This window comes from Heloderma suspectum, chromosome 2 (genome assembly GCF_057233095.1).
Source record: "Heloderma suspectum isolate Gila_16-S chromosome 2, 16-S_ref, whole genome shotgun sequence".
Taxonomy (NCBI): domain Eukaryota; kingdom Metazoa; phylum Chordata; class Lepidosauria; order Squamata; family Helodermatidae; genus Heloderma; species Heloderma suspectum.
Genome location: NC_139459.1, coordinates 370,241,349 through 370,257,248, shown reverse-complemented (window position 1 = coordinate 370,257,248; position 15,900 = coordinate 370,241,349). Strand labels below are relative to the sequence as shown.

At 47.8% G+C, this 15,900-nt stretch overlaps 1 protein-coding gene across 1 annotated transcript; it reads left to right on the top strand.

The window, feature by feature from the left end:
• Positions 1 to 1,409: 1,409 nt before the first annotated feature.
• On the top strand, positions 1,410 to 10,717 carry LOC146356040 (uncharacterized). Its single transcript, XM_084831331.1, has 4 exons — positions 1,410 to 1,516; positions 2,268 to 2,434; positions 5,884 to 6,417; positions 8,431 to 10,717. The coding sequence occupies exons 3-4, from the start codon at positions 5,919 to 5,921 to the stop codon at positions 10,437 to 10,439; spliced, it is 2,508 nt and encodes an 835-aa protein (XP_084687457.1). The 5' UTR covers positions 1,410 to 1,516; positions 2,268 to 2,434; positions 5,884 to 5,918; the 3' UTR covers positions 10,440 to 10,717.
• The last annotated feature ends 5,183 nt before the right edge of the window (positions 10,718 to 15,900 follow it).

The window sequence follows — 15,900 nt, the reverse complement described above, 5'->3', positions numbered from 1 at the left end:
GTCTCTGCTTCTTACTATGCTGTCTAGGTTGGCCATAGCTTTCCTCCCAAGGAGCAAGCGTCTTTTAATTTCATGGCTACAGTCACCGTCTGCGGTGATCTTGGAGCCCAAGAAAGTAAAATCTGTCACTGCCTCCATTTCTTCCCCTTCCATATGCCAGGAAGTGATGGGGCCAGATGCCATGATCTTCGTTTTTTTAATGTTGAGTTTCAAACCAGCTTTTGCATTCTCCACTTTCACCCTCAACAAGAGGCTCTTGAGATCCTCTTCGCTTTCTGCTATGCCGAATGGAGTGAGTTGTTAACAGCATTTGGGGCCTTTGGGGGGTGCCGACCCACAAACTCCATGGGGCCACATAGAATGCAGCCTACGGCAGAGGTTCGGGGCATAAAAATGGCCCTGGGACCTCCAGATGTTGCCCACCCCTGAGCTAGGGGCATTTTGTTTAATTGACTGAAGTACTAGTTCTCCTCTACTCAGCACTGGTTAGGCCCCATCTTGAGTACTGTGTCCAGTTCTGGGCACCACACTTCAAGAAGGATGCAGACAAACTGGAGAGGGTTCAGAGGAGAGCAACAAGTATTAGAGCAATGTGACAGTGTAACCAATGACCTGGGGGGTGGGGTGGGCTCTCCCACACTGGAGGCATTCAAGACAAGGCTGGACAGCCATCAGTCAGGGATGCTTTGACTTAGATTCCTGCATTGAGCAGGGCGTTGGACTCGATGGTCTTATAGGCCCCTTTGTTGTTCGGTCGTTAAGTCGTGTCCGACTCTTCGTGACCCCATAGTCCAGCTCTCACAGCCATACGTTGCTACTGGGAAAACCATAGCTTTGATTAGACGGACCTTTGTCGGCAAGGTGGTGTCTCTGCTTCTTACTATGCTGTCTAGGTTTGCCATAGCTTTCCTCCCAAGGAGCAAGCGTCTTTTAATTTCATGGCTACAGTCACCGTCTGCGGTGATCTCGGAGCCCAAGAAAGTAAAATCTGTCACTGCTTCCATTTTTTCCCCTTTTATTCTATGATGGCTATGTATTGCTGCCCCCAGTATCAGAGGGGAATACACCGCCCAGTACCTGTTCCTGGGGTGGAAACAGGAGGAGAGTGCTATTGCCTTGCTTTTAGGCTTCCCACAGGCATCCGGTAGGGACCACTGCGGCAACAGAACGCTGGACTACAGAGGCCAGCCTTCTGCAATCCGGACCCCTCCAGACGGGTTGGACTACAGCTCCCATCATCCGTGGCTGGGAGTTGTGGTCCAACCCGCCTTTGGCCTGTCCCAGCAGGGCTCTTCTTCGGTTCTTTTATCCTGCAGATTCCTAGAAGGGCCGGGCAATTTGAGAAGGGGAGTGGGCGGTGGGCGAAGAGAGGGAGGAGGGAGGGTCTTTCCTGTTCCTTCCCATCTCCTGGGGACAAACGGGCTTTCTTTTAAACGTCCTCCCAGCTTTGCTCGAGGGAGTTTTGGGGCTGCGTCGCGAGCAGGTTCCCCGGGGCTGCACAAAAGCTGCAACGACGGTGAGTTAAAGGCGGAGGGGGCGTGTGTGGGGAGAAGAGGGGTGGGGGCGCGGGCGTGGGGGCAGGGATAGGACGAGGGGGGGAAGGAATCCGTGGGAGGGAGCGCGAGAGCGAGGCTGGGACAAAGCGCCGAAGGGGCAGCCTCGGTGCAGTAGGTGCCCCGGCGGGGCGCCTCTCCTGGGGCAGAGGAAAAAGCAACCTAGCTCGCTACTGGATATCAGGCCACAGGTGAGAGCTGCCTTCCCCAGCCTGGTGCCCTCCGGATGTTTGGGACTTCAGTTCCCATCAGCCCCGGCCAGCATGGCCAGTGGTCAGGAATGCTGGGAGCTGTCATCCCAAACATTTGGAGGGCACCAGGTTGGGGAAGGCTGAGCAATAGGGTTGGGCTGGGGAGATCCAGGTTCAAATCCCCCACTTGCTGGGTGACTCTTGGGTCAGCCTGCTCTCTAACCTGCCTTGCAGGTTGGTGGGAGGATAAAACAGGAGGCCGGGGAGGCAGGCAGAATCATGTATGCTAGCCTTCACCAAGCCTGCACCCTCCCTCTGTAGGTGCTGGACTACAGCTCCCATCAACCACCAGCCAGATGATGGGAGTTGTAGTCCAATGCAGATGGAGGGCACCAGCTGCGGGAGGGCTGATGGATGTGGTCTGGAGCTCCTTGGAGGAAAGGCTGGATGGAAATGTAATCAATGAAGAAAATAAATGAAAGTAGCCTTGTTTTGTCTAAGCTGGCTGGCACTGTCTCCCCAGGGTCTCAGGCACAGAACGGCTTCCGCCCCATCACCTGCTAGTACCTGGGCCTTTTTTAAAGCTCCAGGTGCCAGGGATCGGACACCTGGGACCTTTGGCATGCAAGGGCTGACAGGCACTGCCCTGCTACTGAGCTGTGGTGATCACTTCCCAAGACTGCAGCCCAGGTTTGTTGGTTTATTAAGGTTAGATCCCATCCTTCTCTCCAAGAGCCCGCCAAGGAATTCAGGGCCTTTCTCTTTTCACAGAGAGGAAGGCCAGGATCTCTTCTCGATCATCCCAGAATGCAGGAAATGGAATAATGGGCTCAAGTGACAGGAAGCCAGATTCCGGATGAGCATCTGGAGAAACTTCCTGACTGTTAGAGCAATAGACAATGAAATGCATGACGTAGGGAGATAGTGGGCTCTCCCACACTGGAGGCATTCAAGACGAGGCTGGACAGCCATTTGTCAGGGATGCTCTGACTTGGATTCCTGCATTGAGCAGGGGGTTGGACTCGATGGTCTTGTAGGCCCCTTCCAACCCTACTATTCTCTGATTCTTCCCCACCCCTCCACCCCTGCAGCCATTTTATTGTCACAACAACTCTGAGGTAGGTTAGACTGAGACCGAGATGGGGACTGGCCCAGGGTTTCCCTGTGAACTTTCTGGCTGAGTGGGGATTCGAACCTGGGTCTCCCCGATATTACACCCTACACTATACCACACTGTTTTAGGGTGCGATCCTATGCAAGTTTAGGCAGAAAAAAAGTCCTACAGCTCCCAGCATTCCCCAACCAGCTACGCTGGTAGTTGTAGGATTTTTTTTCTGTCCAAGCATGCATAGGCCGTTAGTTGCAGTACCTTTTCCAACCCCCTTCAGCTACCAGATGCAGAAGAGAAAAATAGGATTCTAAGCATGTACTGAGTGCAGTTTCCTCACATTTCAGGCCCGGAACTAGGGCTGCCAGCTTTTTGACTGTTCCCTTCTCCTCTGCCTTGGAAAAACAGCCATGGTCTGCAGCCATTAGCAGGGGACAGCATTTAGTTCCAGCCTGTGAAAAGCCTCACTCGCTGATTTCTGCATATCAAGATACCTGTTAAAGTGTTAATGCAGGATAAGGGAAAGGAGGGGGCCTCATAGTATTGGGCCTGTATGTTTTCCCCTCCAAAGCAAATAGCAGCATGTACCCCACAACCACACACATAGGGCTGCTTTTAGCAGCAAACCCACGCATATTTTTCACAAATTTCTAATGCCGTATCAATCTGGCCCTTAGTGGTAAAGCTTGAGCAATGAAACTGCAGAAAATACACACTTGGCTTCAAGTTCTATGGACCTTCGCTGCCCATGCGAAAGCATATTACACCAAATTACGAAAAGAAAATAAATTCCAATTAATATGGGGAAAAAGTCTTGAATTATATACAGAGTAATATGATTTAGTGCAAAGCTATTGCAGGCCAGCAAAGAAACATACATAACACAACCTTTTCTTTATTCGTTTTATTTTTAAGAAATTATAATAAAAATTATTTTAAAAATCCCCCCCCGCACATGTAACTATTTATCTAACTTTTGCTTAAGGATTTTACTTAAATACATGAAATCTTTACTCTTTAAATACAGGAGGATATGAAGAATGGAGAGGAAAAACTAAAGGGAAGGAAATGGAGGCAGGGTTTTACTGCCCCTGTAATGTATTGGAATTTAAAAAAAAAAATCTAATGAATTGTTAATAACCAAAACAAAAGAAAAAACCCATCTTGGGTAGCAAGGCCAGGAAGCCAACCCTGATGGAGGCCTTGGGAGAAGGTGGCAGGTTCAGACCTGGGAACCTCCATTTTAAAAAGGCTCTCAAGAAGCTGGAAGGAGGGAAAGAAAGTCTCGGAGAGCTGCTCTCAAGTCAAGCAGTCTTCCCCAACCTGGTACCCTCCAGATGTGTCTGACTACAACTCCCATCCTCCTGAGCCAGAGTGCTGGCTCTGGATTATGGGAGTTGGAATCCAACACATCTGGGGGAGGCAGGAATAGATAATTACTGGGCTAGATGGACCAGTGTACCAACTTTGTATGAGACGGCTGTATATGTTCACAGCCCTGACAGGGAATCCTGGGAATGTCGTTCTGTGAGCAAGTCTGATCAAATGAGGGCTGGTGTCCTTGGGCAGCTGCTGGGTTTGTGGGGGTGCCCCAATTGTGGCAGGGGATAACCTTCATGGTGCCGGAGGCTCCAGTTGGTGGCCATGTTTGTTTTTCACCACAAGCCCCAGAAGGCAACACAACCTCTGGGGGATTATCAAAAACAAAGGTGGTGGCTATCTGTTTGTGGGGAAACACACAAGCCGCTTCCAGTTTACAGCAACAGCCTACGAACCCCGCCTTCATAAATTGTTAGCATGATGTCCAAACCTGGACACTTTGGGTTATTTGTGGGTTAAACAATCCAAAGTTAACCTAAGAACAAAGCATGGGTTAACTTGGGTTGTTTAACCCACAAATAAGCCAAAGTGTCTAAGTTTGGACGTCACGCTAAGAACCTACAAAGGGCACATAGATAGGTTGTTGCCGCAAACCAGAAGTAGCTTGCACTCAGCATATATCCCCACAAATCATGGGTTAATTAATTAACCCACAATTTGCCACCAAATGCTGCTGTTACATGCAAACCTGTCCTTAAGAGTAGTTTAAGCTCCCATCCCTCCTCTGCCCTGTATTTACATTCTTGGGCAAGTTCCTCATCTTTTAGTCTCACCAGTTTGCCTTCTGGGAAATAACTGTGCTGTGAACAACCATGCCCACCATGATAGCCATTTTATGAAAGGGCAAGGTGCCCCATGCAAGCCATTTTGTGAGAGTGCCCACAACACACTATCAAAATTCCAAGTGTGCCCACAGACCCAAATCATGTGTGGACATCTGTATTGTTAATTTGGGGGGGGGGGTATTGTTGAATGTTAAAAGTTTTATTATAATGCCATATTAATGTATTTTTATGCTTGTATTTTGTTCAGGTGAACTTGGTCCAGAAAGGCTGCCTATAAATATTTAAATAAACAGATAAATATCTGTTTTTTAGTGATCACTGGAGCTAACATTTTGCTAACCCGAAAGGGAACATTATTTATGAAATTATATGTATTCTAAAGGGCTTTGGAGCTCTTTTAAGTGGGTAGACCTTGTTTTCACTAAGCTTGTCCCAAGCTTGTCTTCTGATCTTTATTGGTTGTTTTTAGTCCTTTTTCTATATTTTAATAGGCTTTAATTACACCTTGAAATTAATGGGGTGTAAGTTAGTCATGACTTACTTGTACCACTGATTTCAGTAGGCCTATTCTAAGCGAATGTCTGGATCCAACCCATATTTTTTTAAGTGTATTTTTGGGCATTGGTATTTTTTGTTAGCCATTCAGGATATTTTTCAAAATAGAAAAAGCAGGATGAAAAAAACATTGGCAATAAATAATTATTTTCTAATCTGTGGAAATCAAATTGAGTTGTTATCCCCACCCCACACCCATGGATTCATGTGAAGCATTCCTTCGGGGTAGAAGAGGGACATGTTTAAACCAGGATATGGTGAGTTCTCCATTTCATGCTTCCTTTCTTTCTCCCCCGTATCCTGTGACCCAGGGCTTTTGACTCCAAACTCCATTCAGGTTTCCCAGATGAAGCTAGAAGAAGAATCATCCATTCGCCTCAAGCTAGAAGAGGAACTATCCATCCATATCAAGCTGGAAGAGGAGCCCTCCATTCAACTCAAGCAGGAAGAGGAGTCCCCCATCCAGGTCAAGTTAGAAGAGGAACCATCTAACCAAATATTTCTGGAAGAGGAGCCATCTGTCCAACTCAAGCTAGAAAAGGTGCAATATGCTCATCGCAGGCTAGAAGAGGAGCCCTCCATCCAGGTCAACCTAGAAGAGGAACCATTCATCCAGACATTTCTAGAAGAGGAGACATCTGCCCAGTACAAGCTAGGGGAGGTACAGTTTGCTAACCCCAAGCTAAACAAGGAGCTGTCTGTCCAGGTCAAGCTGGAAGAGGATTCCTTCATCCAGGTCAAGCTGGAAGAGGATTCCTTCATCCAGGTCAAGCTGGAAGAGGATTCCTTCATTGAGGATCTTCAGAACTCTGGAGAAGAGGGGACGAAAGAAATCTTTTATGATGGTGAGGGTAACCCAACCAGGCACCCATAATTACATTTTGACTATATGCAGATGATGTTAAGTTATGAGTGGGGGTCTAAAGAAGGGGACTGGGTTGTGCCATTGTTGTCTTGAGTAGTCTGTATGGATGTTGATCAATAGTTCTCAACTGAGGAGAAAAAATTGAGACAGTTCAGAAGGCAGTCGAAGTTGTCTTTGTGACTATTAAGTCTGCCTTCATCCTCAGGCTGCAACATTTAATTGATAATCAGTTAAAGCAGAGGTTGCTAGGCCAGGTTGATGTTTTCCAGATGCTTGTGGGAGCAGAGGAGAAGATGGGAACAGGTGCCTCGTTGATTTGGGCACTAGATGTTCCATTGGTGGATCGGGACCTAAAAGTGGGTCACAGGCCAACCTATGGTGGGTTGGATCTGTGGGAGTGGGGCTTCAGAGCACTTACCAGTTGCAGGAGAGCAACAGTGGGAAGGAGCCATTGCCCTCACGTCCTACCTGTGGGCTCCCTGGAGGCATCATCTTGGCCACACTGGAAAACAGGAAGCTGGACTAGATGGGTCTATGGTCTGCGAGAGGGCAGGAAGCTTGGACTCCTGGGTCTGAGGTCAGAGTGCTCCAGCCTCGGATCCAGGATTCCGAAGTATCCTATGGCCCCCCAGATGTTGTCAAGGGGTCATAGGATTGCTCTCCCCATCAACATATTTTGCTGGAAATACTTAATCTTTCAAGTGTCTTTGAATTGCTGTGTAGGTGTTTTCTTAATATTTTGGCTACCTAAACGATCCAGCAGGACTCTTCTTATGTTCTTAGCTACAATGGCTAAATGGAACCTCAATTATTAGAGGCAATGTACCTCGGATATAGGACAAACAACGCAGGAGGACTGTTGCCGTCATTCCCTGCTTGTGGGCTTCCCAAAGACATCTGATCGGCTGCTGTCGAGATCCAGATGTTGGACTAGATGCAACCCTGATCAGATGCTGAAGGGCTCTTCTGAGGTTTGCCTCTTCTTATTTCACAGGAAGGTTTAATGATGTGGCCAGGCTCTACCACCTTAATCTTAGACAGACTTAAGCCCTATTCAGACGTTCCAAGACGGGGGATAGGAAATAAGTGAGAAGGGGGAGTACGTTAGCCCTGCTCCCTTCCATTTCTGTCACCCTCTACAAGGGGAGGGCGATTTTGGACAGTATCCAGTGGTGGTCCTACGTAAACTAGGCTCATTCACTTCAATGGGTATACTCTGTGTAGGAGTACCATTGGATACTGCCCTTTGTAACGTATTGGAATAATATAATTGGAAGCGTAACATATTGGAATAATCAATTTAGGGCGCAGTGCTATCCGGATGCCCATCAGCTTCCAAATTTGGAGGCTGACGGGCATCCTATGCAGAGCAGGAGGAGTGTGGAGGAAATCTTCACCTCTGCACTCTTCCCACTCTGTGTTTCACCTAGGCAGGAGTTTTTGCCCATCTAGCTGAGGCATTGGAGAGGGGGAAGGAAGGAGGCTGGGGGGGCTGGAGGATTCCTTGTAAGCTGGCCTCCTCAGTCCCTCCCTGCCCACTGGCACACCCCCTTTCTCTTCCCTCCGGGGTCACCTTTGTAACCCTGGAGAGGCAGCTGGCGCTGTTCTTTCCATGCCGGCTATGAGGGGGCAGGGAGCTTGGACTCCTGGGTCCAAGGTCGGAGCACTGTCTCCAACCTCGGATCCAGGATTCCAAAGTATCCTATGCCCCGCCCCCCAATGCTGTCTAGGGGCCATAGGATTGCTTTCCCCATCAACATATTTTGCTGGAAATACTTAACCTTTCAAGTATCAGTCACTTTGAATTGCTGTGTAAGGTTCTTCTTAGTATTTTGGCTGCCTTAACAAAATGATTTATTGCATCCTTGTAGATACTTACGGTCTAGTATGATTGAAGATGCAGCTGTATGCATCATGTATTGGATAATGAGATCTTAATTGGAAGTATTATTTTTGATAGAAAAATAATGTTCCTCTTTTTCCTCTGGAACAGGAAATAACACTTCACTGGATTTTCTAGTAGCTGAGAATTTTGAAGGGAGTCTTCAGAGAGGAGGTACAGAGCCAGGGAGACCTCACTGGGATTCCTTGAATCACATGTTCACCGATCTTGGGAATCAAGGACATCACCATTCATGCATGAGAGAGCAGGAGAAGCAGCCAGCAGAGCAAGGGAGAAAATCTCCTCTGAAAACCGACTTGGCATTTAGCAAAGCCACACCGTCTGCTAAAGACAAGCATCACACATGCACAGATTGTGGGAAGGGTTTCCAACGGATGTCTAAATTAATTAGACACTGGCAAGTCCACACAGGGGAAAAGCCATTTGAATGTTCAGAATGTAAGAAAAGGTTCCAGAGGAAAGATAAGCTTCTTCAGCATCACAGGATCCACATGGAAGTGAATCCCAATAAATGTCCAGAGTGTGGGAAAATCTATGCAGAAGCGGAATTGCTCATTGCCCATCAAGAGAGTCATACAAGGGAGGGGCCGTATTGCTGCTCCGTCTGTGGAAAATCTTTCAGCCAAAAGAGTTCTCTTGAGCTTCATCAGAGAACTCACACTGAAGAGAGAACCTGTTTGTGTCATGAGTGTGGAATAACATTCTGTAATGCAAAGGCAATGAAGAGACACCAGAGAATCCACACAGAAGAGAAGCCCTATCAGTGCCCAGAATGTGGGAAAACCTTCCGATGGAAGGACAGCTTTCGGTTGCATCAAGGAACCCATACAGGAAATGGGCCCTATGTGTGCCTTGATTGTGGGAAAGGTTTCCTCCAAAAAGGACTGTATGTGTCGCACCAGAGAATTCACACTGGAGAGAAACCCTTTGTGTGTCCTGAGTGTGGAATAAGCTTCCGTGAAAAAAGATCATTAAACAGACACCAAAAAATCCACACAGCACAGATATTCTATGAATGCTCTGAGTGTAAGAAAGTTTTTCTTCAAGAGAAATCGTTCCTTATACATCAGAGAATCCACACAGGAGAGAGACCCTATGAGTGTCCTGACTGTGGAAGGACCTTCTGTGACCGACAGACAATGAACAGACACAAGACAATCCACACCGAAGAGAAACCACACGCATGCCCAGAGTGTGGAAAACTGTTCCGACGGAAGCACCACCTCCTCTCACACCAGAGAACTCACACCCGAGAGAAACCTTATGAGTGTCCTCAGTGTGGAAAAGCCTTCCGAGAAAAAAGTGCATTAAATATCCATCGGAGAATCCACTCAGGAGAGAAACCCTATCAATGCCTAGTGTGTGGGAAAAGCTTTGCATGGAAGGGCTTTCTTGTGTCACATCAGAGAACGCACACCCAAGAGAAACCTTATGAGTGCTCCGAATGTGGGAAAAGCTTTCGACGGAAGGCACATCTTTTGTCACATCAGTTAACCCATTCTGGAGAGAAACCTTTCCAATGCTCACAGTGTGGGAAAATCTACCGGTGGAAGAAGAATCTTAAGTTGCACCAGAGAACCCACAGTGAAAAAGGGCCTTATGGATGTTTGGAGTGTGGGAAATGTTTTCAGCAAAAGGGGCTACTTGTTTCACACCGGAGAATTCACACTCGAGAAAAACCCTTTGCATGTCCTGAGTGTGCAAGAACCTTCTGTAATAGAAAAACATTGACAAGACATCAGATAATCCACACAGGAGAGAGACCTTATGAATGCTCCGAGTGTGGGAAAAACTTTCTTCGAAAGCACACGCTTGTTGAACATCAGAGAATCCATACCGGAGAGAAACCCTATGAATGTCTTGAGTGTAGAAAAAGTTTCCGATTAGCGTGCATGTTGGTTTCACACCAGAGAGTCCACAAAGGGAAGGAACTTTATGAAATCCCTGGATGTGGTAAAGAAACTTTGGCTACACACCAGGGAATCCATATGGCAGAAGCCCAGAGTGACACAAGTATGGAAGAACTTGTGGAAGATGAGCCAGATAATCCACACATGGAAGGAAGTCTCCATCACGGGGCAAAGACTGCGAAGGAATGAAGAGATTCTCAGGACTCATAAAACAGGAGCGAAGTCCTGACTATGGGGAAAGCATTTGCTGGTTAGACAGAGAACAATAAAAAACCTGGACAAATATGTTAACTTTCCAGGTCTCCTGCTCTTATAGATGGATTTTGTATTTGGAGTTGTTTTATGATTTCTCAGTTTTGTATTTTGGTGCATTTTTATCTTTTTTTTACTGTGTGTGAGCTGTGGTGAGAGCCTAAAGGTCTGTGAGATAAAACTTTTAAGCAATAAAATAAATAGACATAAGACGTAATGTACGTGCCAATATGTTTTCTATTCCATGGTTAAAAACAGCTTCAAGGGGGTAGGGAAAGAATTTAAGTTGGGGAATCAGCATAGGAGCAAAGGTTGAAATATTTTAATATTCCATTTGCTTCTCTATGAACATTGTAGCTTAGCGGAGTTACCACTTATGAGAAAAATGTGGAAGGCCAGCAACTCTGTATTTTGAATAAATATTTGCAACGCAGCCTGTTACACAGGTTGGTGCAGGAGTCTTGCAGGATGCAAAGGCTTCTGGGGCAAATATTTGTCACAGCGCTTCAGCATTAGTGAACTATGCACTGACCCCTGCTGGCAGGGCTGGCTCCAGCCATCTTTAATTCCCCCAAATGCATCACACTGGAAGTGCTGGTTCTGCCACATTGTGGGTAAATAAACATGGCCACTGCCCCAGAAAGCATGCTGAGGGTCATATTTTATATTGTTTTAATTTGCCCACAATGCAGTGGGAATGGAACTTCTAGCACATTGCGTTTTGGGAAAATAACGACCGCTGTAAGTGATGAAGCCAGGGGGACCAGGGCAGGGAGGCTGCGCTCAGCCAGCAAGGGGCCCCCACAGGCACCACCAGTGCTGTGTGCCCCAGCATCTGCCCAAACATGCCACATGGTGGTGCCAGACCTGCCTGGTAGCTCCCAGCACTCACACTGACAGGTGGCTAAAGGGGTAGGTAAAACAGGGAAGCTTGCAACGCTTCCAAGGGTGGTGAATAACGGAAGTCTGTAGGCTCTTTTGATGATGTTGTGAACCTCCAGGGCATCTCCTGCCATTTCCCCCAGCCTATCCTGTGTTTTCCCCAAAGATGTGGTATTTTTCCAGCCCACGGAACAGGAGCGCCATGACCTCCCCGTGAAATTCTCCAATAGTGGAAGAAACCGCTGTTTCTGTGGGTGTTTGATCTCGGTGGTTGGGGGCACAGTTAGGATGATGAAGGCATTTAGGATGGGCTGGGGGGGGGGCGTGTTGCACCCAGGCGATTGTGAGTGGGGATCCTCTTGGCAAGGAGGGAAGAACAGGCAGGAGGCTTCCTTGCACGGAAGGAGACTGCGGAGATTTGACAGGCGTGAGGGCAAGAATTGCCCACTGCGCTCTCTCCGTGTCTGCCATGTAAATGCTTAAGCACATTTCTCGACTGGAGGGAGGAGAGGGTAAAATGCCCCCCTACAATGAAGGGAGGCAGGTGTGATCTCCCATCCCACCAAGCTCAGAATCAACGTTCTCTGTTGATTCAGAGCACCCCATTACGTTCAGTGGGGCTTACTTCCAAGTAAGTGTGCCGAGGGTTGCAAATGTACAACACAATCGTATGTCTACTCAGAAGTAAGTTGTAGTTTTCCTGGGGACTGCGAGGAAACAGTACAGCACAAGTTAGGAGATTAAAACAAGACACACACACACGCTCCTTTGCACATGTGTGAGGCAGGGAGGCGCTCCTTTGATTCAAACCATGTCTTCTGAGTGGCAACCATCATTTTTATTATTATTATTATTATTATCATTATTATTATTATTAATGACTGGGAGGAGGAGGTGCAGGGAATGCTGATCAAATTTGCAGATGACACAAAATTGGGCGGGATAGCTAATACTTTGGAAGACAAACAAAATTCAAAGTGATCGTGATAAACTGGAGCACTGGGCAGAAAACAACAGAATTACATTTAATAGGGATAAATGCCAAGTTCTGCACCTCGGAAAAAGAAACCAAGTGCACAGTTACAAGATGGGGGATACATGGCTCAACAACACTACAAGTGAGAAGGATCTTGGAATTGTTGTCAATCACAAGCTGAATCTGAGCCAACATGTGATGTGGCTGCAAAAAAGGCAAATGCTATTTTGGGCTGCATTATTTTATTTTTATTATTTAATTTATTAATCGCCCATCTGGCTGGTCACCCAGCCACTCTGGGCGATGTACAACATACAATAAAATAATTAATAGAAGCATAGCTTCCAAATCCCGGGAAGTACTAGTTCCCCTCGGCTCAGCACTGGTTAGGCCTCATCTGGAGTACTGTGTCCAGTTCTGGGCACCACACTTTAAGAAGGATGCAGACAAACTGGTGAGGGTTCAGAGGAGGGCAACAAAGATGATCAGGGGACTGGATACAAAGCCCTATGAAGAGAGACTGAAAGAACTGGGAATGCTTAGCCCTGAGAAGAGAAGACTGAGGGGAGATATGATAGCTCTCTTCAAGTACTTAAAAGGTTGTCACAGAGAGGAAGGCCGGGATCTCTTCTTGATCATCCCAGAGTGCAGGACACAGAATAATGGGCTCAAGTTACAGGAAGCCAGCTTCCGGCTGAACATCAGGAAAAACTTCCTGACTGTTAGAGCAATGCGGCAATGGAACCAATGACCTAGGGAGGTGGTGGGCTCTCCCACACTGGAGATATTCAAGATGGGGCTGGACAGCCACCTGTCAGGGATGCTTTGACTTGGATTCCTGCATTGAGCAGGGGTTTGGACTCGATGGCCTTGTTGGCCCCTTCCAACCCTACTATTCTATGATTCTATAATTGTAGGACTGCATGACGTTGGCATGTACATGCATACAGCCATTGAGTGGACTTGCACTCATGCCTGTGAAAATCGGGAAGCCCGCCAGCCTCTATCTCTTCTTCTAGCCCACCTTACAGGGTTGTTGGGAAGCCAGAATAAGGGGAAAGAGGGGAGAAAGCCAGTAGATGGGAAGGGTCCTGTGGAAGCACCATGAGGACCTAAGCAAATGTATCTGGAAGGAGGGTTCTTCCACCTTTAAGGTAACTAGAAGGGCTTCCGACTTCCTAGAAGGGCTCCCGACTTCCCTCCTGCTGCAGAGGAGTGGAGGAATGGGCGGAGCCATCAATCATGTTACAGGAACCAATGATCAGCCTTCTGTCCTGATTTTTCCATGCAGCCATGAAAAGGTAGAGAACGGAGGGAAGCGCTATGAGAGATGCTTGTAAACAGGGCCAGTCTAAATCCTGGAAAGGGTCTGGAATCAGGATCGGTTTGCAGTGGGATAAAATGCCAGGTGTGAAGAGAGCCAACCACTCTGTTTAAAGGGTCATAATTCCAAAATAACTTTTTGTTTCAGTCTGCTGCTAATGTTCTCTCTCCAGCTTGTAGCTTCTTGCTGGTGCTCCCTGTCCTGTCCCTTCAGGAGAAGAAATGTGGTCCCTAGCACTGCAGTCAGGGCTGGCTCTGGGTTTGAGGGTGCCCCCAGTAACGTCACCCCCTGGAGGGGTCCCCTGCCCATGGACTTGCATGGCAGCGGCATCTGGGAAGCCAGCCACCCTTTTAATTTCCCACAATGCCCTGGACTGGCACCGCATCCGGCATTGTGGGAGATTTTAAGTGGCTAGCGGCCCCCCTAGACTCGGCTGCTGCCGCCACCAGGTCAGCCCATGGCTTGGGGAACAGGCAGACAGGAGAGTCAAAACAGGCTGCAGTGCCAGTGGGCCCTTGCAGCTGCCCGAGGGTGCCGGCCCTGTTGACTTATATTGGTAACCTGGAAAGAAAAAAAGGACTAATATTTCTTGACACTTTTCACGCATGCAGCATGTCAAGAATGACGGCCTGTTTGCCGTCCTGAGATTAGGCCATGTGATCCTGTCTAATGCAGCCACCTGGAATTGTGTGTTATCTAGAGGCTCCTTACCCTCTGCTCAAGGCCAGGCGCAGCCCCTGCCAATTGCGGGGTGACAACAGCTAGAGTTGGTGGGGAGTTCCAGTCTCCTCGAAGGCCAGGGTGGCCCACGCAGGGGCTGAGCCAGTCATTGCCTAAAGGAAAAACTGCCCTGGGTTACTAGGGCTGGGCTTGAGAAGAGGGCTGAGGGGCATGGGGTCTCCCTTCATCCTGGTTCTTCTGGACCTGCAGACGGCTGGTTGCTATCCTGGGAGACCCATACTTAGGTATGTTAAGGATAGGCCAGGTAGCTTTATTATTTTGCTTGGGTGTGCATTCATAAAGCTGTCTGTATGTTTAGTAATTTGGCGTTGTACCCTCTTGTTCAACTTGCTACTTCCATTCTTCCCTTTCCCTCTACCCTTTTATTTAATAATAAACCTTTATCCAACATTTAGTTGCTATGATTTCTCTGCATAACCTCAGTGCTAATTTCAGTGCCTCTTGGCCTAAGAGGGTGGCTACTGGGTGTTTTGCGGGACTGGAAGGCCATGTTTGGCCAGTCCTATTTTGCAGGAGAGTTGGAATTCGTTCCGGCGCAGTCCTGCCTTGCAGGAAGGTTGGAATTGGTTCCAGCAGTCCTTCGCACAGTGCAGTACTCGTTCATTTAATTCAAGAGTGTGGAACCTCTTTCAGCTAAAGGGCCAAATTCAATTTCAGAGGAACTCTGGGGGGCCGCATTCCAGTGCTGAAGGCAAAGGGGAGAGAAGGGTGAAAGGCATTTCCATCTTTTAGGAAGCATAAATGCCAGGAAACAACCAAATAACTAGTGGTTGGGGTAGAGACGATGGAGAAGGGGGAGGCCATCTGGAGAACCCCAGAGGATCCACTTGGGACCCTAGGAGGGCCAGATTTGGTCCCCAAGCCTCAGGTTCCCTACCCAATTTAATTGGTACAATGGAGAGAGACTTGACCTTATTAAGAACATAAAAACGTAAGAAGATTCCTGCTGGATCAGACCAAGGGTCCATCTAGTCCAGCATTCTGTTCAAACAGTGGCCAACCAGCTGTTGACCAGGAACCCGCCAACAGAACATGAACACAACTGCACCCTCCCACCCATGTTCCCCAGCAACTGGTGTACATACGCTCACTAATGAACCCTCAGTACTTAGAAACTTGGATATGGCTTGAGTTTGGTCACTTAGCTGTACGCTATGATGGTGACCCTCTCCAGCCACATGCTGTTTCACATCGCACACGCTGCCATGCAAAACAGGGATGTCCCTGTTGGCATATGCCACAGTGAGCTCTCAAAGCACCGTCCGGCACTTTGCATTACCAAGCAAACCCCTTTCCCATTCTTCATGGTATCTCTGCATCCGGCAGCCTGTTTTTACTGGAGGCAGAGTGGAGGAAGATGCCATGACAGCTGGCAGCCAAGAGAGAATAGGTGGAAATGGCAGGGAAGCAGATTTTAGCTAAACCTTAGGAGAAATATCTTAGCAGTAAAAACTGTCCAAGAGTGGAACAGTCTC